At 50.3% G+C, this 27071-nt stretch overlaps 1 protein-coding gene across 1 annotated transcript; it reads right to left on the reverse strand.

Annotated features, from left to right (window-relative positions):
- Positions 1-576: 576 nt before the first annotated feature.
- Positions 577-10000, reverse strand: LOC147119252 (uncharacterized). The gene is made up of 2 exons (XM_085984926.1): positions 9907-10000; positions 577-2843 (listed from the first exon to the last, which is right to left on the reverse strand). The coding sequence occupies exon 2, from the start codon at positions 2742-2744 to the stop codon at positions 1023-1025; it is 1722 nt and encodes a 573-aa protein (XP_085841052.1). The 5' UTR covers positions 2745-2843; positions 9907-10000; the 3' UTR covers positions 577-1022.
- Positions 10001-27071: the final 17071 nt, after the last annotated feature.

Genomic DNA, 27071 nt, shown 5'->3' on the forward strand with positions numbered 1-27071 from the left:
GGCCCATATCCCTAATACCTTTGGGTAACAAAAACCTATCAATCTCAGATTTAAAATTAACAATTGACCTCGCATCAATTGCTGTTTGTAGAAGAGAGTTCCAAACTTCTACCACCCTTTGTGTGTAGAAGTGTTTCCTAATTTCACTCCTGAAAGGTCTGGCTCTAATTTTTAGACTATGTCCCCAGTCCTAGAATCCCCAATCAGCGGAAATAGTTTCTCTCTATCTACCCTATCTGTTCCCCTTAATATCCTGAAAACTTCGATCAGATCACCCCTTAACCTTCTAAATTCCAGGGAATACAACCCTAATTTGTGTAATCTCTCCCCGTAACTTAACCCTTGAAGTCTGGGTACCATTCTGGTAAACCTACGCTGCACTCCCTCCAAGGCCAATATATCCTTCCTAAGGTGTGGTGCCCAGAACTGCTCACAGTACTCCAGGTGTGGTCTAGCCAGGGTTTTGTACAGCTGCAGGGTTTTGGCCTCAGCTGGAGTCTTCTGTACAGTTCTGGGCACCACACTTTAGGAAGGATGTCAAGGCCTTGGAGAGGGTACAGAGGAGGTTGACCAGGATGGTACCAGGGATGAGGGACTTCAGTTATGTGGAGAGATTGGAGAAGCTGGGATTGTTCCCCTTAGAGCAGAGAAGGTTAAGAGGAGACTAATAGAGGTGTTCAAAATGATGAGGGGTTTTGATCGAGCAAGTAGGGAGAAACTGTTCACTCTGGCAAGTGGGTCGGTAACCAAAGGTCACAGATTTAAAATAGTTGCTAAAAGAACTAGAGGGGAAATGAGGAGAATTGTTTTCACACAGAGGGTTGTTAAGATCTGGAACGCACCATCTGAAAGGATGCTGGAATCAGGTTCCACAGGAACTTTCAAACAGTAATTGGACATGTCCTTGAAGAGGACTAGTTTGCAGAGTTCTGGGGATAAAGCTGGGGTTTGGGGCTAAATTGGACAGCTCTTTCAAAGAGCCGGCACAGACACGATGGGCTGAATCACCTCCTTCTGTGCTGTTAGATTCGATGATCAGTGTGAAGACGCTGGTGACTCTTAAGGTTCTTCGAGCTTTTAAAACTCTTCCCACAGTCAGAACATTTAAAGGGTCTCTCGTCAGTGTGAACAAGCTGGTGTGACAAGAGGGTGGATGACTGAGTGAATCCCTTCCCACACACGGAGCAGGTGAACGCCCTCTCACCAGTGTGAACGCGCTGGTGTCTCTTCAGCTCCCCGGGGCTTTTAAAGCTCTTCCCACAGTCAGAACAGTTAAATGGTCTCTCATCAGTGTGAAGACGCTGGTGTCCCTTCAGCTCCCCAGAGCTTTTAAAGCTCTTCCCACAGTCAGAACATTTAAAGGGGTTCTCTCCAGTGTGAACTCGCTGATGTACCAGCAGGTTGGATGACACAGTGAATCCCTTCCCACACATGGAGCAGGTGAACGGCCGCTCCCCAGTGTGAACTCGCTGGTGTTGCTTGAGCTCCCGGGGGCTTTTAAAGCTCTTCCCACAGTCAGAACAGTTAAATGGTCTCTCCCCAGTGTGAACAAGCTGGTGTCTCTTCAGCTCCCGAGGGCTTTGAAAACTCTTCCCACAGTCAGAACAGTTAAATGGTCTCTCATTAGTGTGAACTCGCTGGTGTCCCTTCAGCTCCCCAGGGCTTTTAAAGCTCTTCCCACAGTCAGAACAGTTAAACGGCCTCTCATCAGTGTGAACAAGCTGGTGTCTCAGCAGGGTGGATGACTGCAGGAATCCCTTCCCACACACGGGGCAGGTGAAGAGCCTCTCCGCAGTGTGAACAAGCTGGTGTCCCTTCAGATCCCCGGGGCTTTTAAAACGCTTCCCACAGTCAGGGCAGTTAAACGGCCTCTCATCAGTGTGAACAAGCTGGTGTGAAAGGAGGTTGGAGGACCGAGCGAATCCCTTCCCACACACTGAGCAGGTGAACGGTCTCTCCCCCGTGTGTAGGAGCCAGTGTCCCTTCAGCTCCTGGGGGCTTTTAAAGCTCTTCCCACAGTCAGAACATTTAAAGGGTCTCTCGTCAGTGTGAACAAGCTGGTGTGTCTGGAGGTTGGATGACTCACTGAATCCCTTCCCACACATGGAGCAGGTGAATGGCCTCTCCCCAGTGTGGAGGCGCTGGTGTCTCTGCAGGTTGGTTGTCTGAGTGAATCCCTTCCCACAATCGGAGCAGGTAAACGGCTTCTCCCCAGTGTGAACTCGCTGGTGTTGCTTGAGCTCCCGGGGGCTTTTAAAACTCTTCCCACAGTCAGGACAGTTAAAGGGTCTCACATCAGTGTGAACTCGCTGGTGTCCCTTCAGATCCCCGGAGCTTTTAAAGCTATTCCCACAGTCAGAACATTGAAATGGTCTCTCATCAGTGTGAGCTCGCTGGTGTTGCTTCAGATGCCCGGGGCTTTTAAAGCTTTTCCCACAGTCAGAACACTGAAATGGTCTCTCCCCAGTGTGAACTCGCTGGTGTGTTTGCAGGTGGGATGAACAAACAAATCCCTTTCCACAGACGGAGCAGGTGAACGGACTGTCCCTGGTGCGACTGCGCCGTTGAACTTCCAATGCAGACGGGGAACTGAAGCTCTTCCCGCCGTCCCCACCTTTACCCGGTTTCTCCCCGGTGTGACGGTGCACGTGTCTCACCAGGTCAGGCGATCGGCTGAATCCGCGTCTACACACCGAACACGTGTGCGGTTTGTCATCGCTACGATCGCTGCTTTCCCCTTCCATGTCCAAAGGCCGATGATATTCAGGTCCTGATGAATTGAGTGATCTTGACGTGATGTTTGGTCCGAGCTTCCCGCCTGTAACTGCTCCACTTCTATATCCCTGTAAATTGAGTTCAGAAAAGGATCAGAGGCAAACTGTTGTTTAATTTTCCCCTTTCCCAACCCAGGGGCAGTGAAGCTGATTTTCAGGCCCCAGCTGCTGCACAGGTTGGTTGAAAGGATCAGCAGTAATGGCAGCTGCAATACCCACAATCCCCGGCGCTCCAGAAAGCGCTCTGTTGACTCCGAGTCTCACGCATGTGCTCACGGTCCCCGCGCTCTCCCTCCTGCTCCACAATCGCCCGTCCCAATCGGTCCGCAACGCACATGCTCAGCGCATAAAACCCCACGATTGGAACATCGGGTGCGCATGCGGAGCCGCAACATCTGGTATGTGTGTGCGGCTCAGGTGGGGGCGAGTCGGTGTTTCACCTCAGCCGCCAGGGAGGTGCGCATGCACAGGACGACCCAACATTCTTCCTGTCAGCAAACACTCCCTCGTTTCTTTAATAAAAACAGAAACTGCTGGAAATACTCAGCAGGTCAGGCAGCATCTGTGGAGAGAGAAACAAGAGTTAATGGCCCAGTAATTCGGGTCCCAACGCGTGAGTACGCACGGGGTACCCACGCGTGGACCCGATGGAAGTGCCGGTTTCTTGCATGCACAGCGCATGCGCGGGAAAACGGCACTTCCAGTCCCCTGAAAGCAGGGGTTAAGAGGTGAAACGCGTGCGACGTATGAGGCAGCGCGTGCGCGTTGAACTTCCGTTTTTTTGACAGGTTTGCCCGTGCGTGAAGGCGTCCACTTTTTACACATTAAGAAAGCAGACGTAAGGACTTCAGTTTAAAAGGTAAGTGGTCAATTCATTAAAATTAGAACATTTTTTCCACAGGTTTATTATTTTTAAATATTTTACAGTAAGGTAAGTGTATTTTTAGCTCCGATTTTTTATAAAATTATTTTTTTCAAAAATTTAAATTATTGTTTAAAATGGTTATTTAATGCTATTTATAGTTGATTTAAATAGTGTGATGTTTTAAAAAAATTTATTTTAAGGTTAAGTACTGTTTTGGGCGCCCGGAGTTTTCATGAGTTTGACAGTTCTTACTATCAAACTCATGAATGAACTTTTGCAACCTCCGATTGGTTGCCCAGTGCTCACGTGATCCCAGCCAGCTCATCGCACTAAGTACGCCGCTGGATCACGCAAGCACAGCGCGCCGGGAGCTGAACCGGGCCACAGAGCGGAAATCCACGCAGGCCCAGGCCTCAACTGTCGGCGCGCTATGTAAGTGTAGGTCGGGGGCTTGCACCCGCGGGAAACCCCCCACCCAAATTTCTGGGCCATTGTTTCAGGTCGATGACCTTTCGTCAGAACTGCTTGTTCTTTAGTGTCAGCCAGTGACTCAGTGGGTAGCACTCTCGCCTCTGAGTCAGAAAGTTGTGGGTTCATAATCCCACTCCAGAGACTTGAGCACAAAAATCCAGGCTGGCACTCCAGTGCAGTGCTGAGGGAGTGCGGCACTGTCAGAGGTGTCGTTTTTTGGATGAGACATTAAACTGAGGCCCTGTCTGCTCTCTCAGGTGGATATAAAAGATCCCATGGCACTATTTCGAGACAGACAGGCTTGCATTTATATAGTGCCTTTCATGACTAGCAGATGTCTTGAAGTGCTTTACAGCCAATGAGGTACTTTTGGAGTGTAGTCACTGTTGTAATGTGGGAAAGAGCAGGGGAGTTATCCCCGGTGTCCTAGCCAATGTTTGTCCCTCAATTAACACAACAAAAAGATAGATTATCTGGTCATTATCACATTGCTGTTTGTGGGAGCTTGCTGTGCGCTTACTGACTTCCGTGGTTCCTACACCAGAACCAGGGATCACAGTCTAAAGATAAGGGGTAGGCCATTTATGACAGAAATGAGGAATTTCTTCACCCAGAGAGTGGTGAGCCTGTGGAATTCTCTACCACAGAAGGCTGTAGAGGCCAATTCATTAAATATATTCAAGAAGGAGTTGGATATATTTCTTAAGGCTAAAGAGATCAAGGGATATGGGGAGAAGGCAGGGACCGGGTACTGAATTTGGATGATCAGCCAGGATCTCGTTGAATGGCGGAGCAGGCTCGAGGGGCCAAATGGCCTACTCCTGCTTCTATGTTTCTGTGTTTACATTACAACAGTGACTGCACTTCAAAAAGTACTTTATTGACTGTAAAGCGCTTTGGGTCGTCCAGTGGTGGTGAAAGGCGCTATATAAATGCAAGTCGTTCTTTCTTCACTGGTCTCACCAGCGACCTCTTTTGGCTGATGGTTGACTGACAGCATGCGCACACGGAGCGGCGGTTTGGGCCGAGTCCGGTACAGCGACCTCTCCCGGTCACCAAGGATAATAACCGCGCATGCCCAGAGGACACCAACCCCCCTCCCCCGCTCGGAGCTGCGCCTGCGCACTCGGATGCTGCCAGACGGAGTCGGCGCGGGGCATTCCGGGGAAAGGCCTTGGTGTCGGTTACAGAGTCACGATCGGTGACGGAAAGTGAGTTTTCTCCGCTCCAATTGGGTGGAGAATCAGGCAGGGTGGTGGGGGGAGGGGTGGATCAGGAGAGAATAAAGAGAAATCGAAAAACCTGAGAGTCCGCGAGGCCCCGGACCGAGCGGCGTCAGTTGGACGGAGCACGTGATCTCCTCGGGGACACATGACCCGGGCCCACGGCCTGATTGACGGGAGCTTCCGACCAATAGGGAGCAAGCGGGGCGGGGCTGGTGGAACAAGCTGGCGGCGGGTCCTCCAACCTATCGAGGAGCCCGAGGGGCGGGACTAGCGCCGGCTGATTGTCTGATCCACAGGGCAGCGAGTTTCTCCAGTCCGTTGTTCAGGGCCCGGGGCCAGGGGAGGCTGTGGGCCTTTATTCCCCTTATTGGACACAAGGCTCTTTGTCTCAGGCATAGGGTGACGTCGCAGTGAAACTTTCCCCCCTCCTTTACAAAGATGGCTGCCGTTAACCTGGGCCTGTAAGAGGAAGAAATCCCCGCAACTGCAAACACGGGATCTTCAGGTTATTATTCGGGGCTTACCTCCTGCACGAGTTGTTTATGAAGCCTCCCCACCCACCTACCGGTCCATTACTCCCCTCCGTCGCGATTCTTATCCGCTGCACCATCGCCCTCCCGGCTTCTGTTCCTCTCCGTCCATCTCCAGTAACGCTCAATATACCGGCCCCTCCCGCACCTGCGCACTGGGCTCTTGTAGTCTGGGTGTGACACGTGGTCCACCGCGGGGAATGCTGGGTAAAAGCCCCCATTGAAAGACCAGATTAGTGAATGGAACATGATTTACTGTGATCGGATTGAGGACTGAACCATGTTCATTCTAGTAGTTATGGTTTGTTTCTGCTGATCTTAATAACCCCTGTATCTGCGCTGGAGATTAATATTCTGTATAAATAGTGAATAAATAAAGCTCGAGGAACAGCACCTCATCTTTCGATTAGGTACTTTACAGCCTTCTGGACTCAACATTGAGTTCAACAATTTCAAACTTTAACCTCTGCTCCCATTTTTCATGCTGTATGATTTTGCCATCCCCATTTGCAACATTTTCCAAGACTCGGTTTCACAGCCACATCTCTTTCCTCAGCAACTGTCTCCGGTTCCAACTTATTCCATGTGGATTCCAACTGAACTTCCACCCTTCGTGTTTCAGATCCACCCAGGATAACTTTCCTGCCTCTTAGCTTAGTAATATCTGTTACATCTCCAGCTTTTTCCAGTTCTGATGAAGGGTCACAGACCTGAAACGTTAACTCTGTTTCTCTCTCCATGGATGCTGCCTGGCCTGCTGAGTATTTCCAGCATTTTCTCTTGTTATTTCAGTGAATAAATCAGTTTGTTTCAAACACACAGTGTGCCAAATATTTGATTCCTCCATGATAAGAGAAGACGAATTGATGTTCTGTTCCAGACTGTTTAATTTTTGGGCCTTCTCTTACTCTAGATTCTCATCTCGTTCGTCTTCCACCACATCAAACCCCAAGCTTGCTCCGTTTGAGTACACGACTTGTGGTGTCATAGAATGAACTGTAGTGTCTCTTACACTCATCTGCCATCAACTGGCCCAGGTAGCGGGCGGACGAGGGGGTCGTTCGACCCAACTGCTAGTGGGCATGCTCAGGGGTAGCAGAGTCCCAGGACCAGCTGCTAGTGGGCATGCTCAGGGGCAGCAGAGTCCCAGGACTAGCTGCTAGTGCGCATGCTCAGGGGCAGAGCCCCAGGACCAGCTGCTAGTGGGCATGCTCAGGGGCAGAGTCCCAGAACGAGCTGCCAGTGGCCATGCTCAGGGGCAGCAGAGTCCCAGGACCAGCTGCTAGTGGGCATGCTCAGAGGCAGCAGAGTCCGAGAACGAGCTGCTAGTGGGCATGCTCAGGGGCAGAGTCCCAGGACCAGCTGCTAGTGGGCATGCTCAGGGGCAGAGTCCCAGGACCAGCTGCGAGTGGGCATGCTCAGGGGCAGCAGAGTCCCAGTACCAGCTGCTAGTGGGCATGCTGAGGGGCCGAGTTCCAGGACCAGCTGCTATTGGGCATGCTCAGGGGCAGAGTCCCAGGAACAGTAGCTAGTGGGCATGCTCAGGGGCAGAAGAGTCCCAGGACCAGCTGCTAGTGGGCATGATCAGGGGCACCAGAGTCCCAGAACCAGCTGCTATTGGGCATGCTCAGGGGCAGAGTCCCAGGACCAGCTGCTAGTGGGCATGCTCAGAGGCAGCAGAGTCCCAGAACGAGCTGCTAGTGGGCATGCTCAGGGGCAGAGTCCCAGAGCCAGCTGCTAGTGGGCATGCTCAAGGGCAGAGTCCCAGGACCAGCTGCTAGTGGGCATGCTCAGGGGCAGCAGAGTCCCAGGACCAGCTGCTAGTGGGCATGCTCGGGGCAGCAGAGTCCGAGGACCAGCTGCTAGTGGGCATGCTCAGGGATAGCAGAGTCCCAGGACCAGCTGCTAGTGGGCACGCTCAGGGGCAGAGTCCCAGGACCAGCTGCTACTGGGCATGCTCAGGGGTAGCAGAGTCCCAGGACCAGCTGCTAGTGGGCATGCTCAGGGGCAGCAGAGTCCCAGAACCAGCTGCAAGTGGGCATGCTCAGGGGCAGAGTCCCAGGACCAGCTGCTAGTGGGCATGCTCAAGGGCAGAGTCCCAGGACCAGCTGCTAGTGGGCATGCTCAGGGGCAGCAGAGTCCCAGGACCAGCTGCTAGTGGGCATGCTCAGGACCAGCAGAGTCCCAGGACCAGCTGCTAGTGGGCATGCTCAGGGGCAGCAGAGTCCCAGGACCAGCTGCTAGTGGGCATGCTCCGGGGCAGAGTCCCAGGACCAGCTGCTAGTGGGCATGCTCAGGGATAGCAGAGGCCCAATACCAGCTGCTAGTGGGCATGCTCAGGGGCAGAGTCCCAGGACCAGCTGCTAGTGGGCATGCTCAGGGGCAGCAGAGTCCCAGAAACACCTGCTAGTGGGCATGCTCAGGGGGAGAGTCCCAGGACCAGCTGCTAGTGGGCATGCTCAGGGGCAGAGTCCCAGGACCAGCAGAGCCCCAGGATCAGCTGCTAGTGGGCATGCTCAGGACGAGCAGAGTCCCAGGACCAGCTGCTAGTGGGCATACTCAGGACCAGCAGAGTCCCAGGACCAGCTGCTAGTGCGCATGCTCAGGGGCAGAGTCCCAGGACCAGCTGCTAGTGGGCATGCTCAGGGGCGGAGTCCCAGGACCAGCTGCTAGTGAGCATGCTCAGGGGCAGAGTCCCAGGACCAGCTGCTAGTGGGCATGCTCAGGGGCAGAGTCCCAGGACCAGCTGCTAGTGGGCATGCTCAGGGACCCAGAGTTCCAGAACCAGCTGCTAGTGCGCATGCTCAGGGGGCAGAGTCCCAGAACCAGCTGCTGGTGGGCATGCTCAGGGGCAGCAGAGTCCCAGGACCAGCTGCTCGTGTGCATGCTCAGGGGCAGAGTCCCAGGACCAGCTGCTAGTGGGCATGCTGAGGGGCAGAGTCACAGGACCAGCTGGTAGTGGACATGCTCAGGGGCAGAGTCCCAGGACCAGCTGCTAGTGGGCATGCTCAGGGGCCCAGAGTCCCAGTGCAAGCTGCTAGTGGGCATGCTCAGGGGCAGAGACCAAGGACCAGCTGCTAGTGGGCATGGTCAGGGGCGGAGTCCCAGGACCAGCTGCTACTGGGCATGCTCACGGGCAGCAGAGTCCCAGGATCAGCTGTTAGTGGGTATGCTCAGGGGCAGAGTCGCAGGACCAGCTGCTAGTGAGCATGCTCAGGGGGCAGCAGAGTTAAAGGACAAGCTGCTAGTGGGCACGCTCAGGGGCAGCAGAGTCCCAGGACCAGCTGTTAGTGGGTATGCTCAGGGGCAGAGTCGCAGGACCAGCTGCTAGTGGGCATGCTCAGGGGCAGAGTCCCAAGACCAGCTGCTAGTGGGCATGCTCAGGGGCAGAGTCCCAGGACCAGCTGCTAGTGGGCATGCTCAGGGGGCAGAGTCCCAGGACCAGGTGCAAGTGGGCATGCTCAGGGGCAGCAGAGTCCCAAGACCAGCTGCTAGTGGGCATGCTCAGGGGCAGAGTCCCAGGACCAGCTGCTAGTGCTCATGCTCAGGGGCCCAGAGTCCCAGGACCAGCTGCTAGTGGGCATGCTCAGGGGCAGAGTCCCAGGACCAGCTGCTAGTGGGCATGCTCAGGGGCAGTGTCCCAGGACCAGCTGCTAGTGGGCATGCTCAGGGGCCCAGAGTCCCAGTGCAAGCTGCTAGTGGGCATGCTCAGGGGCAGAGGCCAAGGACCGGCTGCTTGTGGGCATGCTCAGGGGCAGAGTCGCAGGACCAGCTGCTGGTGGGCATGCTCAGAGGTAGCAGAGTCCCAGGACCAGCTGCTAGTGGGCATGCTCGGGCCCAGAGTCCCAGAACCAGCTGCAAGTGGGCATGCTCGGGCCCAGAGTCCCAGGAACAGCTGCTAGTGCGCATGTTCAGGGGCGACACTGTGGGATAACGGCCATTAACGGTTGAAGAGTCGGAATTACCGGCGGAAAGCGAGTTTTTTTAGCTGGACGGACGAGCGGAGAGAGACGGGGAAATAAGTGACGGTAAACACAAACCTGGAAGTCCGCGTTTCCGGGGAAGTGAACGGAGCGGATCCAACCTCGTGAAGTGGGTCAGACTTCCTTAGCGACACGTGACCGGGACCCGCGGTCTCAGTGACGTCATCGCATCCGGGGCACGTGAACCGCCTGATTGACGTGTATTTCCAACCAATAGGGAGCGAGCGTGGCCGGGCTGGAGGAGCGAGCCGGCGGCGGGTCCTCCAACCAATCGGGTAGCCCGAGGGGCGGGACTAGCGCCGGCTGATTGTCTGATCCGCAGGGCAGCGAGTTTCTCCAGTCTAACAACAGAGAATGCTGGAAAAACTCAGCAGGTCAGGCAACGTCCGTGGAGAGAAATTTTAGTTGACGTTTCGGGTTGAAACCCTTCTTCAAAACTGGAAAGAAAATAAAAAGATCGAAGGCAAAGCTGCGATCGAACAAAAGAAGAAAAGGAGACAATAAAAGTTATTAGAAGCCAGATGAGATGGTAATGGGCCCCTGGAGACAAAAGGCAGCTGAGATTAGGTGTGAAGTGTACTGGCAGGATAAGGACAGCTGCCAGGTGAGAGAGAGAAACAAAAGGAAAGAAGTGGGGTGGGGCGGGGGGGTGGTGGGAAAGGAGGACCCAAAACAAAGGGGTGGAAAAAATTTAAAGGAAAATAGTAATAGAGGCCGAGGTTATGATCTGAAATTATTAAACTCGATATTGAGTCCGGAAGGCTGCAGAGTGCCTAATCGGAAGATGATTTGCTGTTCCTCGAGTTTACGTTGAGCTTCCGTGGAACTATACAAGAGGCTAAGGACGGTGAGGTCCGAGTGGGAATGGAGCGGTGAATTAAAATGACAGGCGACCGGAAGCTCGGGGTCACCCTTACGGACTGAACGGAGGTGTTCCGCAAAGCGGTCACCCAATCTGCGTTTGGTCTCCCCAATGTAGAGGAGACTGCATCATGAGCAGCGAATACAGTATACTAGATTGCAAGAAGTACAAGTAAATCGCTGTTTCACCTGGAAGGGGTGTTTGGGGCCCTGGACAGTGGGAAGGGGGGAGGTATAGGGGCAGGTGTTACATCTCCTGCGCTTGCACGGGAAGGTGCCAGGCGAAGGGGAAGGGCTGTTGGGGGTGATAGAGGAGTGGACTAGGGTGTCTTGGAGGGAGCGGTCCCTACAGAATGCTGGGAGGGGAGGGGAGGGGAAGATGTGTTTGGTGGTGGGATCACTTTGGAGGTAGCGGAAATGGTGGCGGATGATCCGTTGAATGTGGAGGCTGGTGGGGTGAAAGGTGAGGACAAGGGGAACTCTATCGTGGTTCCGGGAGGGAGGGGCAGGGGTGAGGGCAGAAGTGCGTGAGATAGAACGGACACGGTCGAGGGCCGTGTCGACCACGGTAAAGGGGAATCCTCGGTTGCAGAAAAAGGAAGACATGTCGGAAGCACTGCTGTGGAAGGTGGCATCGTCGGAGCAGATACGGCGGAGGCGGAGAAACTGGGAGAATGGAATAGAGTCCTTACAGGAGGCGGGGTGGGAGGAAGTGTAGTCCAGGTAGCTGTGGGAGTCAGTGCTTGTTCTCACATTGAACAACTTCTCCTTTAACTCCACTCATTTCCTCCAAATTAAAGGTGTTGCTTTGGGTACCCACATGGGTCCTAGCTATGCCTGCCTTTTCGTGGGCTATGTGGAAGAATCTTTGTGCCAGTCCTACTCAGGTCCCCTCCCTCACCTCTTTTTCCGATACATTGATGACTGTATCGGTGCCGTTTCCTGCTCTCGTCCCGAACTAGACAATTTCATTCACTTTGCCTCCAATTTCCACCCTTCCCTCACCTTCACATGGTCCATCTCTGACTCCTCCCTTCCCTTCCTCGACTTCTCCGTCTCCATCTCTGGGGATAGGTTATCGACCAATATTCACTACAAGCACACTGACTCCCACAGCTACCTGGACTACACTTCCTCCCACCCCGCCTCCTGTAAGGACTCTATTCCATTCTCCCAGTTTCTCCGCCTCCGCCGTATCTGCTCCGACGATGCCACCTTCCACACCAGTGCTTCCGACATGTCTTCCTTTTTCCGCAACTGAGGATTCCCCTCTACCGTGGTCGACATGGCCCTCGACCGTGTCCGTTCTAGCTCACGCACTTCTGCCCTCACCCCTGGCCCTCCCTCTCGGAACCACGATGGGGTTCCCCTTGTCCTCACCTTTCACCCCACCAGCCTCCACATTCAACGGATCATCCTCCGCCATTTCCGCTACCTTAAAAGTGATCCCACCACCAAACACATCTTCCCCTCCCCTCCCCTTTCAGCATTCCGTAGGGACCGCTCCCTCCGAGACACCCTAGTCCACTCCTCTATCACCCCAAACAGCCCTTCCCCTTCGCCTGGCACCTTCCCGTGCAAGCGGAGGAGATGTAACACCTGCCCTTATACCTCCCCCCTTCCCACTGTCCAGGGCCCCAAACACCCCTTCCAGGTGAAACAGCGATTCACTTGTACTTCTTGCAATCTAGTATACTGTATTCGCTGCTCACGATGCGGTCTCCTCTACATTGGGGAGACCAAATGCAGATTGGGTGACCGCTTTGCAGAACACCTCCGTTCAGTCCGTAAGGGTGACCCCGAGCTTCCGGTCGCCTGTCATTTTAATTCACCGCTCCATTCCCACTCGGACCTCACCGTACTCGGGCTCTTGTATAGTTCCACGGAAGCTCAACGTAAACTCGAGGAACAGCAAATCATCTTCCGATTAGGTACTTTGCAGCCTTCCGGGCTCAATATCGAGTTCAATAATTTCAGATCATAACCTCGGCCTCTATTACTTTTTTTCTTTTAATTTTTTCCACCCCTTTGTTTTGGGCCCTCCTTCACCCCCCCCCCCCCCCTTTCCTTTTGTTTCTCTCTCACCTGGCAGCTGTCCTTATCCTGCCAGTACACTTCACACCTTATCTCAGCTGCCTTTTCTCTCCACGGGCCCATTACCATCTCATCTGGCTTCTAATAACTTTTATTGTCTCCTTTTCTTCTTTTGTTCGATCGCAGCTTTACCTTTGATCTTTTTATTTTCTTTCCAGTTTTGAAGAAGGGTTTCAACCCGAAACGTCAACTCAAATTTCTCTCCACGGATGTTGCCTGACCTGCTGAGTTTTTCCAGCATTCTCTGTTTAGACTGGATTTCCAGCATCTGCAGTATTTTGCTATCGTACTAGAGTTTCTCCAGTCCCTTGTTCAGAGCCCGGGCCCAGGGGAGGCTGTGGGCCTTTATTCCCCTTATTGGACACAAGGCTCTTTGTCTCACAACACACTGGCTCGGGTTTTAATAGAGACTTTTTAAATTCATCAATAAAATCAGATAAACCTCGTGCTTCTGTGGAACAAACTTTCTAATATTTGGGAGTAAAAGGACAAGTTTTTTTCCCTCTGGTGAATTTGTTATTAGTTTCAGGAAACAACAACAACCACTTGTATTTATAAAGCGCCTTTAATGTAGTAAAACATCCCAAGGCTCTTCACAGGATCGTTATAAAACAAAATTTGACACCGAGCCACATAAGGAGATATTCGGGCAGATGACCAAAAGCTTGGTCAAAGAGGTCAGTTTTAAGGAGCATCTTAAAGGAGAGAGAGGTAGAGAGATGGAGAGGTTTAGGGAAGGAATTCCAGAGCTTAGGGCCCAGGCAACTGAAGGCACGGCCACCAATGGTGGAGCAATTAAAATCGGGGATGCTCAAGAGGCCAGAATTAGAGGAGCGCAGATATCTCAGGAGGTTGTAGGGGCTGGAAGAGATTACAGGGATAGGGAGGGGCGAGGACACAGAGAGATTTGAAAACAAGGATGAGAATTTTAAGGATGAGACACTTGAGGAAAAGCAGGGAGTGGGGATGGTCAAGCCCTTATGGGACAGGGTCACTAATTCTGTTCTGCGACAGTTACTGGGACAGACTGTATCTCCCCCTCTCCTCCACACAGGGATTTGTGGTAGTTAAAGGGACAGTGATTCTTCTTGTTCTGTGAGATTGTAATTAAAGGGACACTACTCTGAGATGGCTGCGAACTTTTAGTGCCGCCAGTCTTTCTAAAACATCTTCCTGTCTTTGAGGGTCTGTGTGAACTCGCTGGTGACTCAGCAGGTTGGATGAACTCTGAAACCTCTTTACACAGTCAGAACATTTAAAGGGTCTCTCATCGGTTCTGGGGCAGGAGGGATCTGGTTAACAGTGATCACAATATCAGTAGGTTTAAAGTAGTTATGGAAAGGGACAAAGAAAAATCAACGGTGAAAATACCCAGCTGGAAGAGAGCCAATTTCAGTGATGTGAGAAGGGATCGAGCACCGGTGGACTGGAAACAAAGATTGTCCAGGAAAACAGTGAATGACCAATGGCAGGCCTTCAAGGCTGAGATAGTTCGGGTACAAACCAAACATATTCCCATAAGGAGGAAAGATGGGCCATCCAAAGCTAGAGCTCCCTGGATGAGAAAGGATATTGAGGTTAGAATAAAACAGAGAAAGGAGGTTTATGACAAATGTCAGGTACAGAATACAGTCAAAAACCAGGCAGAATACAGAGAGTGCGGGGGAAATGTAACAGGATATAAGAAGGGCAAAGAGACAATATAAGAAAAGATTAGCAGGTAACATAAAAGAGAACCCAAAAATCTTCTATAAACATATGAAAAGTAAAAGGATAGTTAAAGGAATGGTGGGGCTGATTAGGGACCAAATAGGAGCTCATCATACGGAGGCAGAGGGCGTGGCTGAGGTACTGAATGAGTACTTAGCATCTGTCTTCACAAATGAAGAGGATGAAGTTAATGTCGCAGTAGAGGAGGGGGAGTAGAGAAATTAGATAAAAATGGATAGAAAGGAGGTGCTAAATAGGTTGTCATCACTCAAAGTTAACAAGTCACCCGGTCCAGATGGATGCATCCTAGATTGCTGAGAGAAGCTAGGGTGGAGATAGCAGAAGCTCCGACCACAATCTTTCAATCTCCCTCAGATATATGGGAGTGGTGCCAGAGGACTGGAGGATTGCAAATGTTACACCCTGTTTAAAAAAGGGGAGAGGGATAAACCTGGTAACTACAGGCCAATCAGTCTAATGTCAGTGATGGGTGAACGACTAGAGACCATTGTCAAGGACAAAATTAATTCTCACTTGGAGAAACATGGGTTAATAAGGGGCAGCCAGTATACATTTGTTGGAAGTAAATTGTGTCTGATTAAAATGATTGAGTTCTTTGATGAAGTAACAGAGGGTTGATGAAGGTGGTGCAGTAGATTTTGTATATGTAGACTTTCAAAAGGCATTTGATAAAATACCACATAAGAGACTTACTCGGAAAATAGAAGCACAGGGAATTAAAGGGATGATGGTAATTTGGGTATATAATTGGCTAAGGGAGAGGAGACAGTGAGTAGTGCTGGGAGATGTTTTTCTGACTGGAGGGAAGTATGCAGTGGGTTCCCCCAGGGGTCGGTATTTGGACCATTGCTTTTCTTGTTATATATAACTGACCTGGACTTGGGCACACGTGTACAATTTCAAAGTTTACGGATGATACAAAACTTGGCAACGTAGTAAATAGTGAGCATAGTAGTAGCAGACTTCAGGAGGACAGAGACAGACTGTGAAATGAGCAGACACAAGGCAGATTAAATTAAATGAGGATAAGTGAGAAGTGATGCAGTTTGGGAGAAACAACAGGGAGAGGCCATATAATCGAAATGGGACTATTTTGAGGGGGTTCAAGAGCAGAGGGACCTGGGGGTCCATATTCACAAATCTGTGAAAGTGCCACGGCAAGTTGGTGAGGCGGTTCAGAAAGCGTATGGGATACTTGGCTTTGTAAATAGGGCCATTGAATACAAAAACAAGGAAGTTACACTAAACCTTTACAAATCACTAGGAACATAGGACAGGAGGAGGCCATTCAGCCCTTCGAGCCTGTTCCACCATTCAATGAGATCATGGCTGATCTGTGACCTAACTACATACACCCGCCTTTGGCCCATAGTGCAATCACATTGAGTTTAAGCAGACTTTGCTAAGTGGCAGGAAAAGTCTTTTAAGCGCATTTACTGAATTTTAGTGAGTAAATAAGTGAATTATTGAAGTAAGTTAAATTTTTTAGAGTAAATTAAGCTGTTGGGGAGTTGAAACCGGAAGTAGAATCCGGGTATAAAAAGGGGTGGGCTTAGTGCGGTAGCGCTGAGTGCGGTCGCATTGAGTGTAAGTAGAGTTTGGTAAGTGGCAGAGTTCGGGCAAGTGGGAGGTGAGGGGGTGCTTGTTGCTCTGTTTTGCTTTCCTCTCTCAGGCTAATCCAACACTGCGGACGTGGAGCAGTGAGACAATTCAACCGGATAGGTCCCTCAGACAGCTTCCACGAGGGAGGTTGGTGATCAACTGGTTGGTAGGTTCTCTTCCTTCTCTTCTATACCTTTAAGTTGGTAAGTCCTATTAAATAGCGGTGTAATATTATTATCTATATCGGGGCAGAGGATCTTCATAACTAATAATAAGAAATTTAATTAATTACACAGATATGGGTGAACAGGTGATGTGTCACTGTTGCGAAATGTGGGAGCTGGTGGACCCCATTGAAGCTCATGGTGATTACATTTGCGATAAGTGTTTGCTGCTAGAAGAACTCAAGCTCCATGTTAAAGAGCTTGAGACCGAGCTTCAGACACTGCGACACATCAGGGAGCGGGAGAAGTTCCTGGATTCTATGTTTCAGGAGGTGGTCACACCTATGAAATTAATTACTGCAGATGTAGTCCATGGTCAGAGACAGGATGGTGTGATTACGAGTGAGGAAGGGACAGGGATCCAGGATGTAGTGTTGAAGGAGCCGCAGCCCTTGCTCTTGTCAAGCAGGATTGCGGTTCTTACTCCCTGTGAGGGCAGGAGCGGGGACTGCAGGGAGGATGAGCAACCTGGCCACAGCACCGTGGTACAGGGGGCCATTCAAGTGGAGGGAGTAAAAAGAAATGTTGTAGTGGTAGGGGATAGTATCATTAGGGGGATAGATAGGGTTCTCTGCAGTCAAGAGCGGGAGTCCCAAAGGCTGTGTTGCCTGCCCGGTGCCAGGGTTAAGGACATCTCTTCTGGGCTGGAAAGAAACTTGGAGTGGGAGGGGGAGGATCCAGTTGTCGTGGTCCATGTTGGTACAAACGACGTATATAGGACAAGGAAGAAGGTTCTGTTAAAGGAGTATGAGCAGCTAGGGGTCAAATTAAAAAACAGAACCTCAAGGGTAATAATCTCTGGGTTATTACCTGAGCCATGAACGAATTTGGCTAGGATAAATAAAATTAAAGAGTTAAATGCGTGGCTCAAAGTCTGGTGTGGGAGAAATGGGTTTTGCTTCTTGGGACACTGGCACCAGTACTGGGACAGGAGGGAGCTGTTCCATTGGGACGGACTCCACTTGGCCAGTGCTGGGACTAGAGCCCTGGCGAATCATATAACTAGGGCTGTAGAGAGGGCTTTAAACTAATTAGTGGGGGGGAGGTTTCTAGAGAGCAAATAACAGAAATGACAACGGAGAAGGTCATAGACTTAGGTAGCAGTGGGGAAATTAAAAAACAGAACGTGTCAGGAAGGGACAGAAGGTATGGAGTAAAAGGTAAAGTAGTAAAAGGGGAAAAAACAGGAACTAAGTGTCACAAAACATATTTGAAAGTTCTTTATCTGAATGCACGTAGTATTCGTAACAAAATGAATGAGTTAATGGCACAAATAACTACATATGGGTATGATCTTGTGGCCATTACAGAAACATGGCTGCAGGGTGAGCATGACTGGGAATTAAACATGCCAGGTTATTTAACAATCAGGAAGGACAGGCAGGGAGGGAGGGGAGGTGGGGTGGCTATGTTAATAAAGGAAGGAATCACTATAATACAGAGAAATGATATTGGGCCAAAGGAGCAGGATAGTGAAACAGTTTGGGTAGAGATAAGGAATAATAAGGGGAAAAAAACACTAGTGGGCGTAGTCTATAGGCCTCCGAACAGTTGCAACTCTGTTGGACGGAGTATTAATCAGGAAATAGTTGAGGCTTGTAATAAGGGAACAGCTTTAATTATGGGAGATTTTAACTATCATATTAACTGGACAAATCAAACTGGGCAGAGCAGCCTTGAGGATGAGTTCATTGAGTGTATTAGGGATGGGTTTCTTGAGCAGTATGTAACTGAACTGACCAGGGGGCAAGCAACCTTAGATCTGGTCCTGTGTAACGAGACAGGATTAATTAAAAATGTCCTAGTAAAGGATCCCCTTGGAATGAGTGACCATAACATGGTTGAATTCCATATTCAATTAGAGGGTGAGAAGGTTGGATCTCAAACAAGCGTGCTAAGCTTGAATAAAGGAGACTATGAAGGTATGAGAGCGGAATTGAGTAGAGTGGATTGGGAAAATAGATTAAAGGGTAAGACGATACATGATCAGTGGTGTACATTTAAGGAGTTATTTTACAACTTCCAAAAAATATATATTCCACTGAGAAGAAAAGGGTGTAAAAGAAAAGACAGCCATCCGTGGCTAAGTAAAGAAATTAAGGATAGTATTCGACTAAAAACAAGGGCATATAAGGTAGCCAAATCTAATGGGAGGATAGAAGATTGGGAAAACTTTAAAAGACAGCAAAAAATAACAAAAAGATTGATTAAGAAAGGGAAGATAGATTATGAAAGTAAATTAGCAAAAAATATAAAAACGGATAGCAAAAGTTTCTATAGCTATATAAAAAGTAAAAGGGTGGCTAAAGTAAATGTTGGTCCCTTAGAGGATGAGACTGGGAAATTAATGGTGGGAAACATGGAGATGGCAATAATGCTGAACAAATATTTTGTATCAGTCTTTACGGTAGAGGACACTAAGAATATCCCAACACTGGACAAACAGGGGGCTCTAGGAGGTGAGGAGCTAAATACGATTAAAATCACTAAGGAAGTGGTACTTGGTAAAATAATGGGACTTAAGCCGGATAAATCCCCTGGACCTGATGGCTTACACCCTAGGGTCTTGAGGGAAGTGGCGGTAGGGATTGTTGAAGCATTGGTAATAATTTTCCAAAACTCCCTGGACTCAGCAAAGGTCCCGGCAGACTGGAAAACTACTAATGTAACACCCTTATTTAAAAAGGGTAGCAGGCAGAAGGCTGGAAACTATAGACCTGTTAGCCTAACATCTGTGGTTGGTAAAATGTTAGAGTCCATTATTAAGGAGACAGTAATGGGACATTTGGATAAACATAATTTAATAGGCCAAACTCGGCATGGTTTCATGAAGGGGAAGTCATGTTTGACAAATTTGCTTGAGTTCTTTGAGGAAGTAACATACAGGGTGGATAAAGGAGAACCAGTGGACGTAGTGTATTTAGACTTCCAAAAGGCATTTGACAAGGTGCCACACAAAAGATTATCGCTCAAGATAAAAAATTACGGGATGGGGGTAATATTCTGGCGTGGGTGGAGAATTGGCTCTCTAACAGAAAGCAGAGTGTTGGGATAAATGGTTCATTCTCAGACTGGCAACCAGTAACTAGTGGTGTTCCGCAGGGGTCAGTGCTGGGTCCCCAACTCTTTACAATCTATATTAATGATTTGGAGGAGGGGACCGAGTGTAACATATCAAAGTTTGCAGATGATACAAAAATGGGAGGGAAAGTAGTGAGTGAGGAGGACATAAAAAACCTGCAAAGTGACATAGACAGGGCAGAGATTTGGCAGATGGAATACAATATTGGAAAGTGTGAGGTTATGCACTTTGGCAGGAACAATCATAGAGCAAGTTATTATCTTAATGGCAAGAAACTGGAAAGTACTGTAGTGCAAAGGGATCTGGGGGTCCTGGTGCACGAAACTCAAAAAGTTAGTATGCAGGTGCAGCAAGTGGTCAAGAAGGCCAATGGAATGTTGGCTTTTATTGCTAGGGGGATAGAATATAAAAACAGGGAGGTATTGCTGCAGTTATACAAGGTATTGGTGAGACCGCACCTGGAATACTGCATACAGTTTTGGTGTCCATACTTAAGAAAAGACATACTTGCTCTCGAGTCAGTACAAAGAAGGTTCACTCGGTTAATCCCGGGGATGAGAGATGGACATATGAGGAGAGGTTGAGTAGATTGGGACTCTACTCATTGGAGTTCAGAAGAATGAGAGGCGATCTTATTGAAACATATAAGATTGTGAAGGGGTTGGATCGGGTGGATGCGGGGAGGATGTTCCCAATGATGGGTGAAACTAGAACTAGGGGGCATAATCTTAGAATAAGGGGCTGCTCTTTCAAAACTGAGATGAGGAGAAACTTCTTCACTCAGAGGGTGGTAGGTTTGTGGAATTTGCTGCCCCAGAAAGCTGTGGAAGCTACATCATTAAATAAATTTAAAACAGAAATAGATAGTTTCCTAGAAGTATAGGGAATTAAGGGTTACGGGGAGCGGGCAGGAAATTGGACATGAGTCTAGGTTTGGAATGGTCATGGCCCTGTGGGTAGTGGAGCGGGCCCAGGGGCCGTGTAGCCTGGTTCTGTTCCTACTTCTTGTGTTCTAATTCTGTGTTAGATTTCAGGAGATGGTTTTATTCCTGTTCCTGGCTGGGGTGGAGATCGCCTTTACAGAAGGTAAGTATTGTAGAAAATATAGGGACAGAGTGATCTCCTGGAAGAGTTTCGATCGCCCAGATGGGTTGGAGAGGAATTTCCCAGATTTTTTCTCCCAAATTGGCCATTGGGTTTTTTATCTGGTTTTTCACCTCTCCCAGGAGATCACATGGGTTCAGGTGGGATGGAGAGGATAGAAGATTTGAGGTTAGGATCAGATCCGCAATGATCTTATTGAATGGTGGAGCAGGCTCGAGGGGCCGATTGGCCTACTCCTGCTCCTATTTCTTATGTTCTTATGTATCCCTTAATACCTTTGGTTAACAAAAACCTATCAATCTCAGATTTAAAATTAACAATTGATCAACATCAATTGCCGTTTGCGGAAGAGAGATCCAAACTTCTACCACCCTTTGTGTGTAGAAGTGTTTCCTAATTTCACTCCTGAAAGGTCTGGCTCTAATTTCTAGAGTATGCCCCCAGTCCTAGGGCTGAAAATTCAGTAGGGTTAGCGCCCCATTTGAGGCGCTAGAGGGCCTAGCGCCGGAGTTATGGCCGGTTTGTAAATTCAGTGGGGCCCTGCCATCGGCGTTAGACCGGTTGCGCTGCGCCGGCACCGATGACGTCATCGGTGTGCGCAGCGTCCCGGTTGCCGTGGTGACGGGCCCCAACGCCGAAATTGAGTTGCGGCCGCCTCGCCCGTGGCAGCCGCAACTAACGATGTTTCAGCAGAGTCCTACGCGAGTTAGCGCCGGCGCATTAAGGTCGCGCGGCGGCCGGCCGCTTTCCCGCCGGCCGCCTGCCCGCACCTCCCTCCCCGGACTCCTCCACCCCCCCCCCGCGGAACAGATGCGTCTGGCCTGCGAGCCCGGCACTTCTCCGAGGTGCCGGGCTCATTTTTTTCAAGATTTCAACGGCCAGCGGGCGGGTGCAGGCAGCTCCTCCTTAACTGAAGGAGGAGGCCTGCACTTCCCCAGCCTGCCGCACCGCATCGGGTGCCGCAGCGCCGGAATTGCGCCGCAATGCGGCAGTCAGCGCCCATTTCAAGGCGCTGACACCCTCCTGTAGCGCCGGCAGCCGTTTGGGCGCGGCGCTACTGAATTTTTGCCGCGCGCAGGGGGACTTAGCGCCGGCGCTAAATTTCCGGCGCTAAAGCCCTGGCGCGGCGCCAACTGAATTTCTAGGCCCTAGAATCCCCAACCAGCGGAAATAGTTTCTCTCTATCTACCCTATCTGTTCCCCTTAATATCCTGAAAACTTCGATCAGATCACACCTTAACCTTCTAAATTCCAGGGAATACAACCCTAATTTGTGTAATCTGTCGGGGGTTTTGGTTTGGGGTTTTTTGTCTGGTCAGTCAGTCGTGTGCCTGAGCTGCCCCAGCCCCATGCGGTTCGAACCGCTTCCCCCTTTTTAGTTCTGAGCACCGGACTTATTTACGAGTAGCGATACAGACAAACGAGACCAGTGGTTTGGTGCAAAGAAAACCAATGTTTATTAAAATAGAGAAATAATTACTATACAGAGAAAATCACTTTGGATGCAACACAATTACACTTAGCGGGGGAGGAGAAATGGACACATTGAGGGAAAATGACTAAAATGACAATTTTAGCAATCCCCTTAACTCCCACCCTTTACACCTATCTAGGTTATCTTGTGATGGGCCAGAAAATTGATGCTCACCAGTCTAGGATGTTGAAACGCCTGCTCCATGCCCTGTTGCCTGTCGATGTTTTTAGGTTTTCACCGCTCCAGAGCAGAGATACCCCAGTAATTCAAACGTAACTGCTGGACGGCTCTTCGTTGACAATCCCCTCGCTGGGTTGATGATACGGCAGGGCACTGGAGGCGAGGCGAGAGAGAGAGATGGCTTCCCGAGGGACTAGTTATACCCCTCCTGGGAGTCCTTATCTCCCGCCAGATCAGCTTGTTCCTTTGTCTGACCTGGACGTGTTGAAGCTTATACAAAGGAAACCGATCTGGGCCCATCGACCTGGATGGCCGGTTAATCGGTTTTAAGCGTCTCATAAGTGTTTCCCTTTGTCCCACTGGTTTCGTGATGGGGCCATTCCAGCTTGAATGCCCCGTTGATCGTTTGCAAACAGTGCTGATGTCCTCTGACAAAGGTCTGAACGCAGCTATTACATATTGATTGACTGTGCAAATGGCCTTGATGGGTTTTAATCAGAGGCCCGAATGCCACTGGTTTGCTTCTCATGCATAAATGCAGGTTTGTCTGCCTTCTAATTTCTGGAAAGTTACTTCTTTGTCAGCCCAAACTGAAACTTACAGGCCTTGGCCATGAGGTTGACCGCAGCCATCTTGTTGAGCCCTGGAGCCCTGGATTTTAAACTCAGTCCAGCCAGGGTTTCTCCAATAAGCCAAAAGTAAATCTTCAGGGGAGACATGAAATTTGCAAATCCTTTCAGTCCCCCCTAGGATACTGAAACTTGCTTGAAGTGTCCAATCAAGGTGACCAAATTTCTGACCCCCCACAAGCAACCTTCCCCTATATTTATCTATTCACGATCCCCTGACACATACATTCCCCTTACTTAGAGAAAACCGCAGTGCACGACAGGCATCTATCGATAGAAACAATTACTATCTGTTACAATAGACCAAGCATGGAGGGGGTCCCACACCCCTGCACTACTTGGGACATCATAAAACTTCATTACAACACACAACCTTCAATAAAAATAAACATCAGGCCAAAAAAACATATTTATTAAAAATAACAAACAGAAGGAATGAGCTTTATTAAAAATAGCAAACGGAAAGAACGAGCTTTATTAAAAATAGCAAACGGACCTGCCATCACTCGGCAGTGATATGACACAAAATTCACACGGGTGTTTCTTCTTCCACCTGGGCATACTGGTCCTTCCACAACCCTTTTACTTTAACTTCTACCCCGGGACCCTTTCTCCTACACTGGACACAAACTAGGTAGAGGACGATCCCTAGCTGACAGACTACTAAGATGTGGGACGCCATTCGAATCCAGGAGGGGACCTCTATACTCTCAAAAATGTCCCACCAGGGCGGGGTCCTCATATCTAAAATGTCGGCCCCTATCTGTACAGTCTTCTGTTCCAAAGTGTAGAAGTGCTTTTGTGATACTAGAACGGCTTTTAATAATTTGGTAAGGTGCTCTGGGAGAGGGGGAATCGGATAACTGAAGTGGGCGACATATTTCTGGAGGTGGGTAAAATTCTCCTCCACAGTGAGGTGAACAGTGGATGGTTCAGGAATGGGGACAATTCATGTCTGTGCCACTTGAACTTCTGCCTCGGGTTTGAAACAGAAGTTGCTGTCACTCACCGCGCACCAGCTATGCTGTCCGTGCTGGTAGTGAGACGCTCCTGTGGTGACGCAACATGTCCCACCTATATATGCTACCTGTGGGGGAACATGGCCTTGTGCCATGGCTTCCATGGTACAATTTATAGGTTTCGCGTCAGCAGCTCTGAACCCACATTGTGGTTTCGAATAGGCATTCAAGTGCTGGGGACACAGGATGATGTGTGCTCCCCGGCTACGGCACCTCGAGAGGTCAGTACCCATCATAGCATGCTCCCACTTTATGACATAGGGCGGGACCGCTGCAAAACGAATGTGTGCACCCCCTTGAATGATTCCAATGTTCTCCACCCTGTATACCGGTGCGGGTTGGGCTGTCCTACCCATAACCGGCATTCTGACTACTATTCCCATAATTGGTAAAGTTCTCCTCTGCATCCCGTTCGCCGCTCCCATCGATCGCTATTGGCGCTGTGTCTTCGGAGCACCCATAGAGGTGGGAATCCTCCACGTCACCTCTCCTTCTGAAGCTCAGTCCTATCAGGGCGAGTAGGATTACGCCCCCCTTCATTCCGTAAATTTTCCTGTAACAGATATAGAAGCACACAGCCAGGTTCCCTAGAGATTCGCTGGCTTGGGTGAAGCATGGTCGGGTCTTGCGACCTCGACTCAAATGTACACACTCTGAGCAGATTACTTAAAACTAACCATCACCTTAATTAGAATTAAATTAAACACCCTAAACTTAACACTATATAAACTTAAAAGTTATACTACCTAAACTATATACATCCGCCGCCCGTCTCCGGGCGGCCAGCCTAATCCCTGTTTGGGCTGCTGCAGGCTGCTCCCTGCAGCGTGGCTGCACTGACCTGCACTTCCAGTCCCTTGCAGTCTGTAGCTGCTAGCTGGGGACCTTTGTCTTCCGACTTGTCTTTAACTCGGGAGGTTGTCGTTTTAAGCTGGGGAGTCGGTGACCATACCTTTCTGGGCTGTGGTGTCCGAGGGGACCTTCTAGGGAGGGCTACGGGTGGGGTTTTCTTGGCGGGTGGACCTTTGGCTCGGACCGCAGCCTTTGCTAGCGCGGTCTGTGGGTTTTCCACGACCGCTGGCTGGGGGTCCTCTCCCTCAGGTTTCACCTCTCCCAAACTTGGGCTGAGGGCAGGTAACCTTTTGCCGCCTGTTGCAGCAGGCTGCGAGTCTCCGCCCCCAGGTTCCAAACCTGGGTCGGGGGTGGGATTCTCATGCTCAGACTCCTACCCATCTGAATCCCAGAGGATTGGGGGAGTGTCCTGAACGGTGGGCGGAATGGCACCTCCCCTGACACAAGCCACAGCGCCTGCCTGTGCAGCCTGTGAGCTTGTTCCCGCTACAGGCTGAGGATCTCTATCCTCAGACCTTGTCCCAACTGGCTGCTCTTTCTTTTCGGGTTTAAACAACTTACCTCGTTTAATATAACTAGCAGCCTGCCAGTAACCCTGTTCTAAATTCTTTCTCCTTACCAGGCCGGCCTTAAAGGCGGAATCTTGGGCTTGGACCTGCTTTTGGTCCGGGGCCAAAGCTATCCCGTGTGCCTCCCTTATCCCAGATTGCTGCTACCGGGCGTGCTCTGCAGGGGTCCCAGAACTCTCCTTCCCTGTCCCCCTGCTTGGCCACCTCGTCGGTCTTTTGGTTACCCTCCCACGTGGTATGGAGGGATCCTAAATCTATGGCCAAAGGTTTTGACCTTTCCCCAGCCTGCTCGTTCCCTGTGGATCCCATTAAGCTAAATGGGACCTTGTTAGACCGGGGTGAATTGGTCAGGTCTTCCGAATGGACCACCGTGTTGGAAGCTCCAGTGTCCACCGAATATCTCCCCTGCACCGTCTTCACCCCCATCTTAACATAGGGCCTGCTCCCCTCAGCATTTTCGCGGGGACACAGGTCGACAGGCTGCGCTGATTCTAGTCATTGCTGGGAGTGGGATGGGGCAGATGGGGTCAAAGCACTGGTGGTGGCTGCTATTTTCCACTGGCTGGTCAGGAGGAGAGATCGTATCGACTCCAAGAGTGGCTTGATCGCAGCGGGAGGGATACCTGGCTCTGCCTTTTGGGCTGGGGCTGATGAATTCTTCCCCTTATTCTCCTTCCAGGGATTCTTACAATTCTTGCGCCAGTGGCCCTCCTTCCCGCACCCGTAACAATTTAACTTAGCCTGGAGGGATGGTTCCCCTCCTGGTGCCACTCTTTTTTATTCTGGCCCCCAGGTTTAACCTCATGGACTTTCCCCTTGGGTTGGGGCGTCTCGATACCCCTTGTATTTTTAAATGCTATCGTGAGCTGGCGGATCACCGTTTCCTCGGTGGTCTGGGGGCTACTGGGGTCAAACCAGGCCGCAGCCTGGGCTCGGATTTGGGGCAGGCAGTTTGTCATTAGCCAACAGAGCCAATGGGTCAATTGGACTTGGTTCAGTAATGTCCGCGCTGGCACTCCCGGGCATGCGCTCCGGTAGACTGGCCACAGCCTGTCTGCGAACGCCTGCGGGGACTCCCCTGGGAGCTGTACCGTTTTTTCCACCCGGGCGAACGGACTACCGTCATTGAGTCCCATGGCCTCCAATATCTCGTTCTTCAAATCCTCATAATCTTTCTGCCCCTTTTTACATTCATCAGATAGGGTCTGGAGGAGATCACTCCCCAGAGAAAACAGCAGCATCTTAGCCTGCTCTGCGTCATCGCAGTCATTGACGCACGCTGCCTGTTCTATCTCCCTGAAGTGCAGAGAGGGGTCTCCCTTTTCCTGCTCCCTGCTCAGTTCCCATTCCTCTTTTATTTACAGACGCTCCCTGCTCACTCACCATTCCTTTTATTTACAGACGCTCCCTGCTCAGTCACCATTCCTCTTTTATTTACAGACGCTCCCTGCGCTGTCACCATTCCTTTTATTTACATACGCTCCCTGCTCAGTCACCATTCCTTTTATTTACAGACGCTCCCTGCTCAGTCACCATTCCTCTTTTATTTACAGACACTCCCTGCTCAGTCACCATTCCTCTTTTATTTACAGACGCTCCCTGCTCAGTCACCATTCCTCTTTTATTTACAGACGCTCCCTGCTCAGTCACCATTCCTCTTTTATTTACAGACGCTCCCTGCTCAGTCACCATTCCTTTTATTTACTGACGCTCCCTGCTCAGTCACCATTCCTCTTTTATTTACAGACACTCCCTGTTCAGTCAACATTCCGCTTTAATTTACAGACGCTCCCTGCTCCGT

Source organism: Somniosus microcephalus, chromosome 4 (genome assembly GCF_052327205.1).
Source record: "Somniosus microcephalus isolate GS21.2 chromosome 4, FLI_Smic_1.0, whole genome shotgun sequence".
NCBI classification, from domain to species: domain Eukaryota; kingdom Metazoa; phylum Chordata; class Chondrichthyes; order Squaliformes; family Somniosidae; genus Somniosus; species Somniosus microcephalus.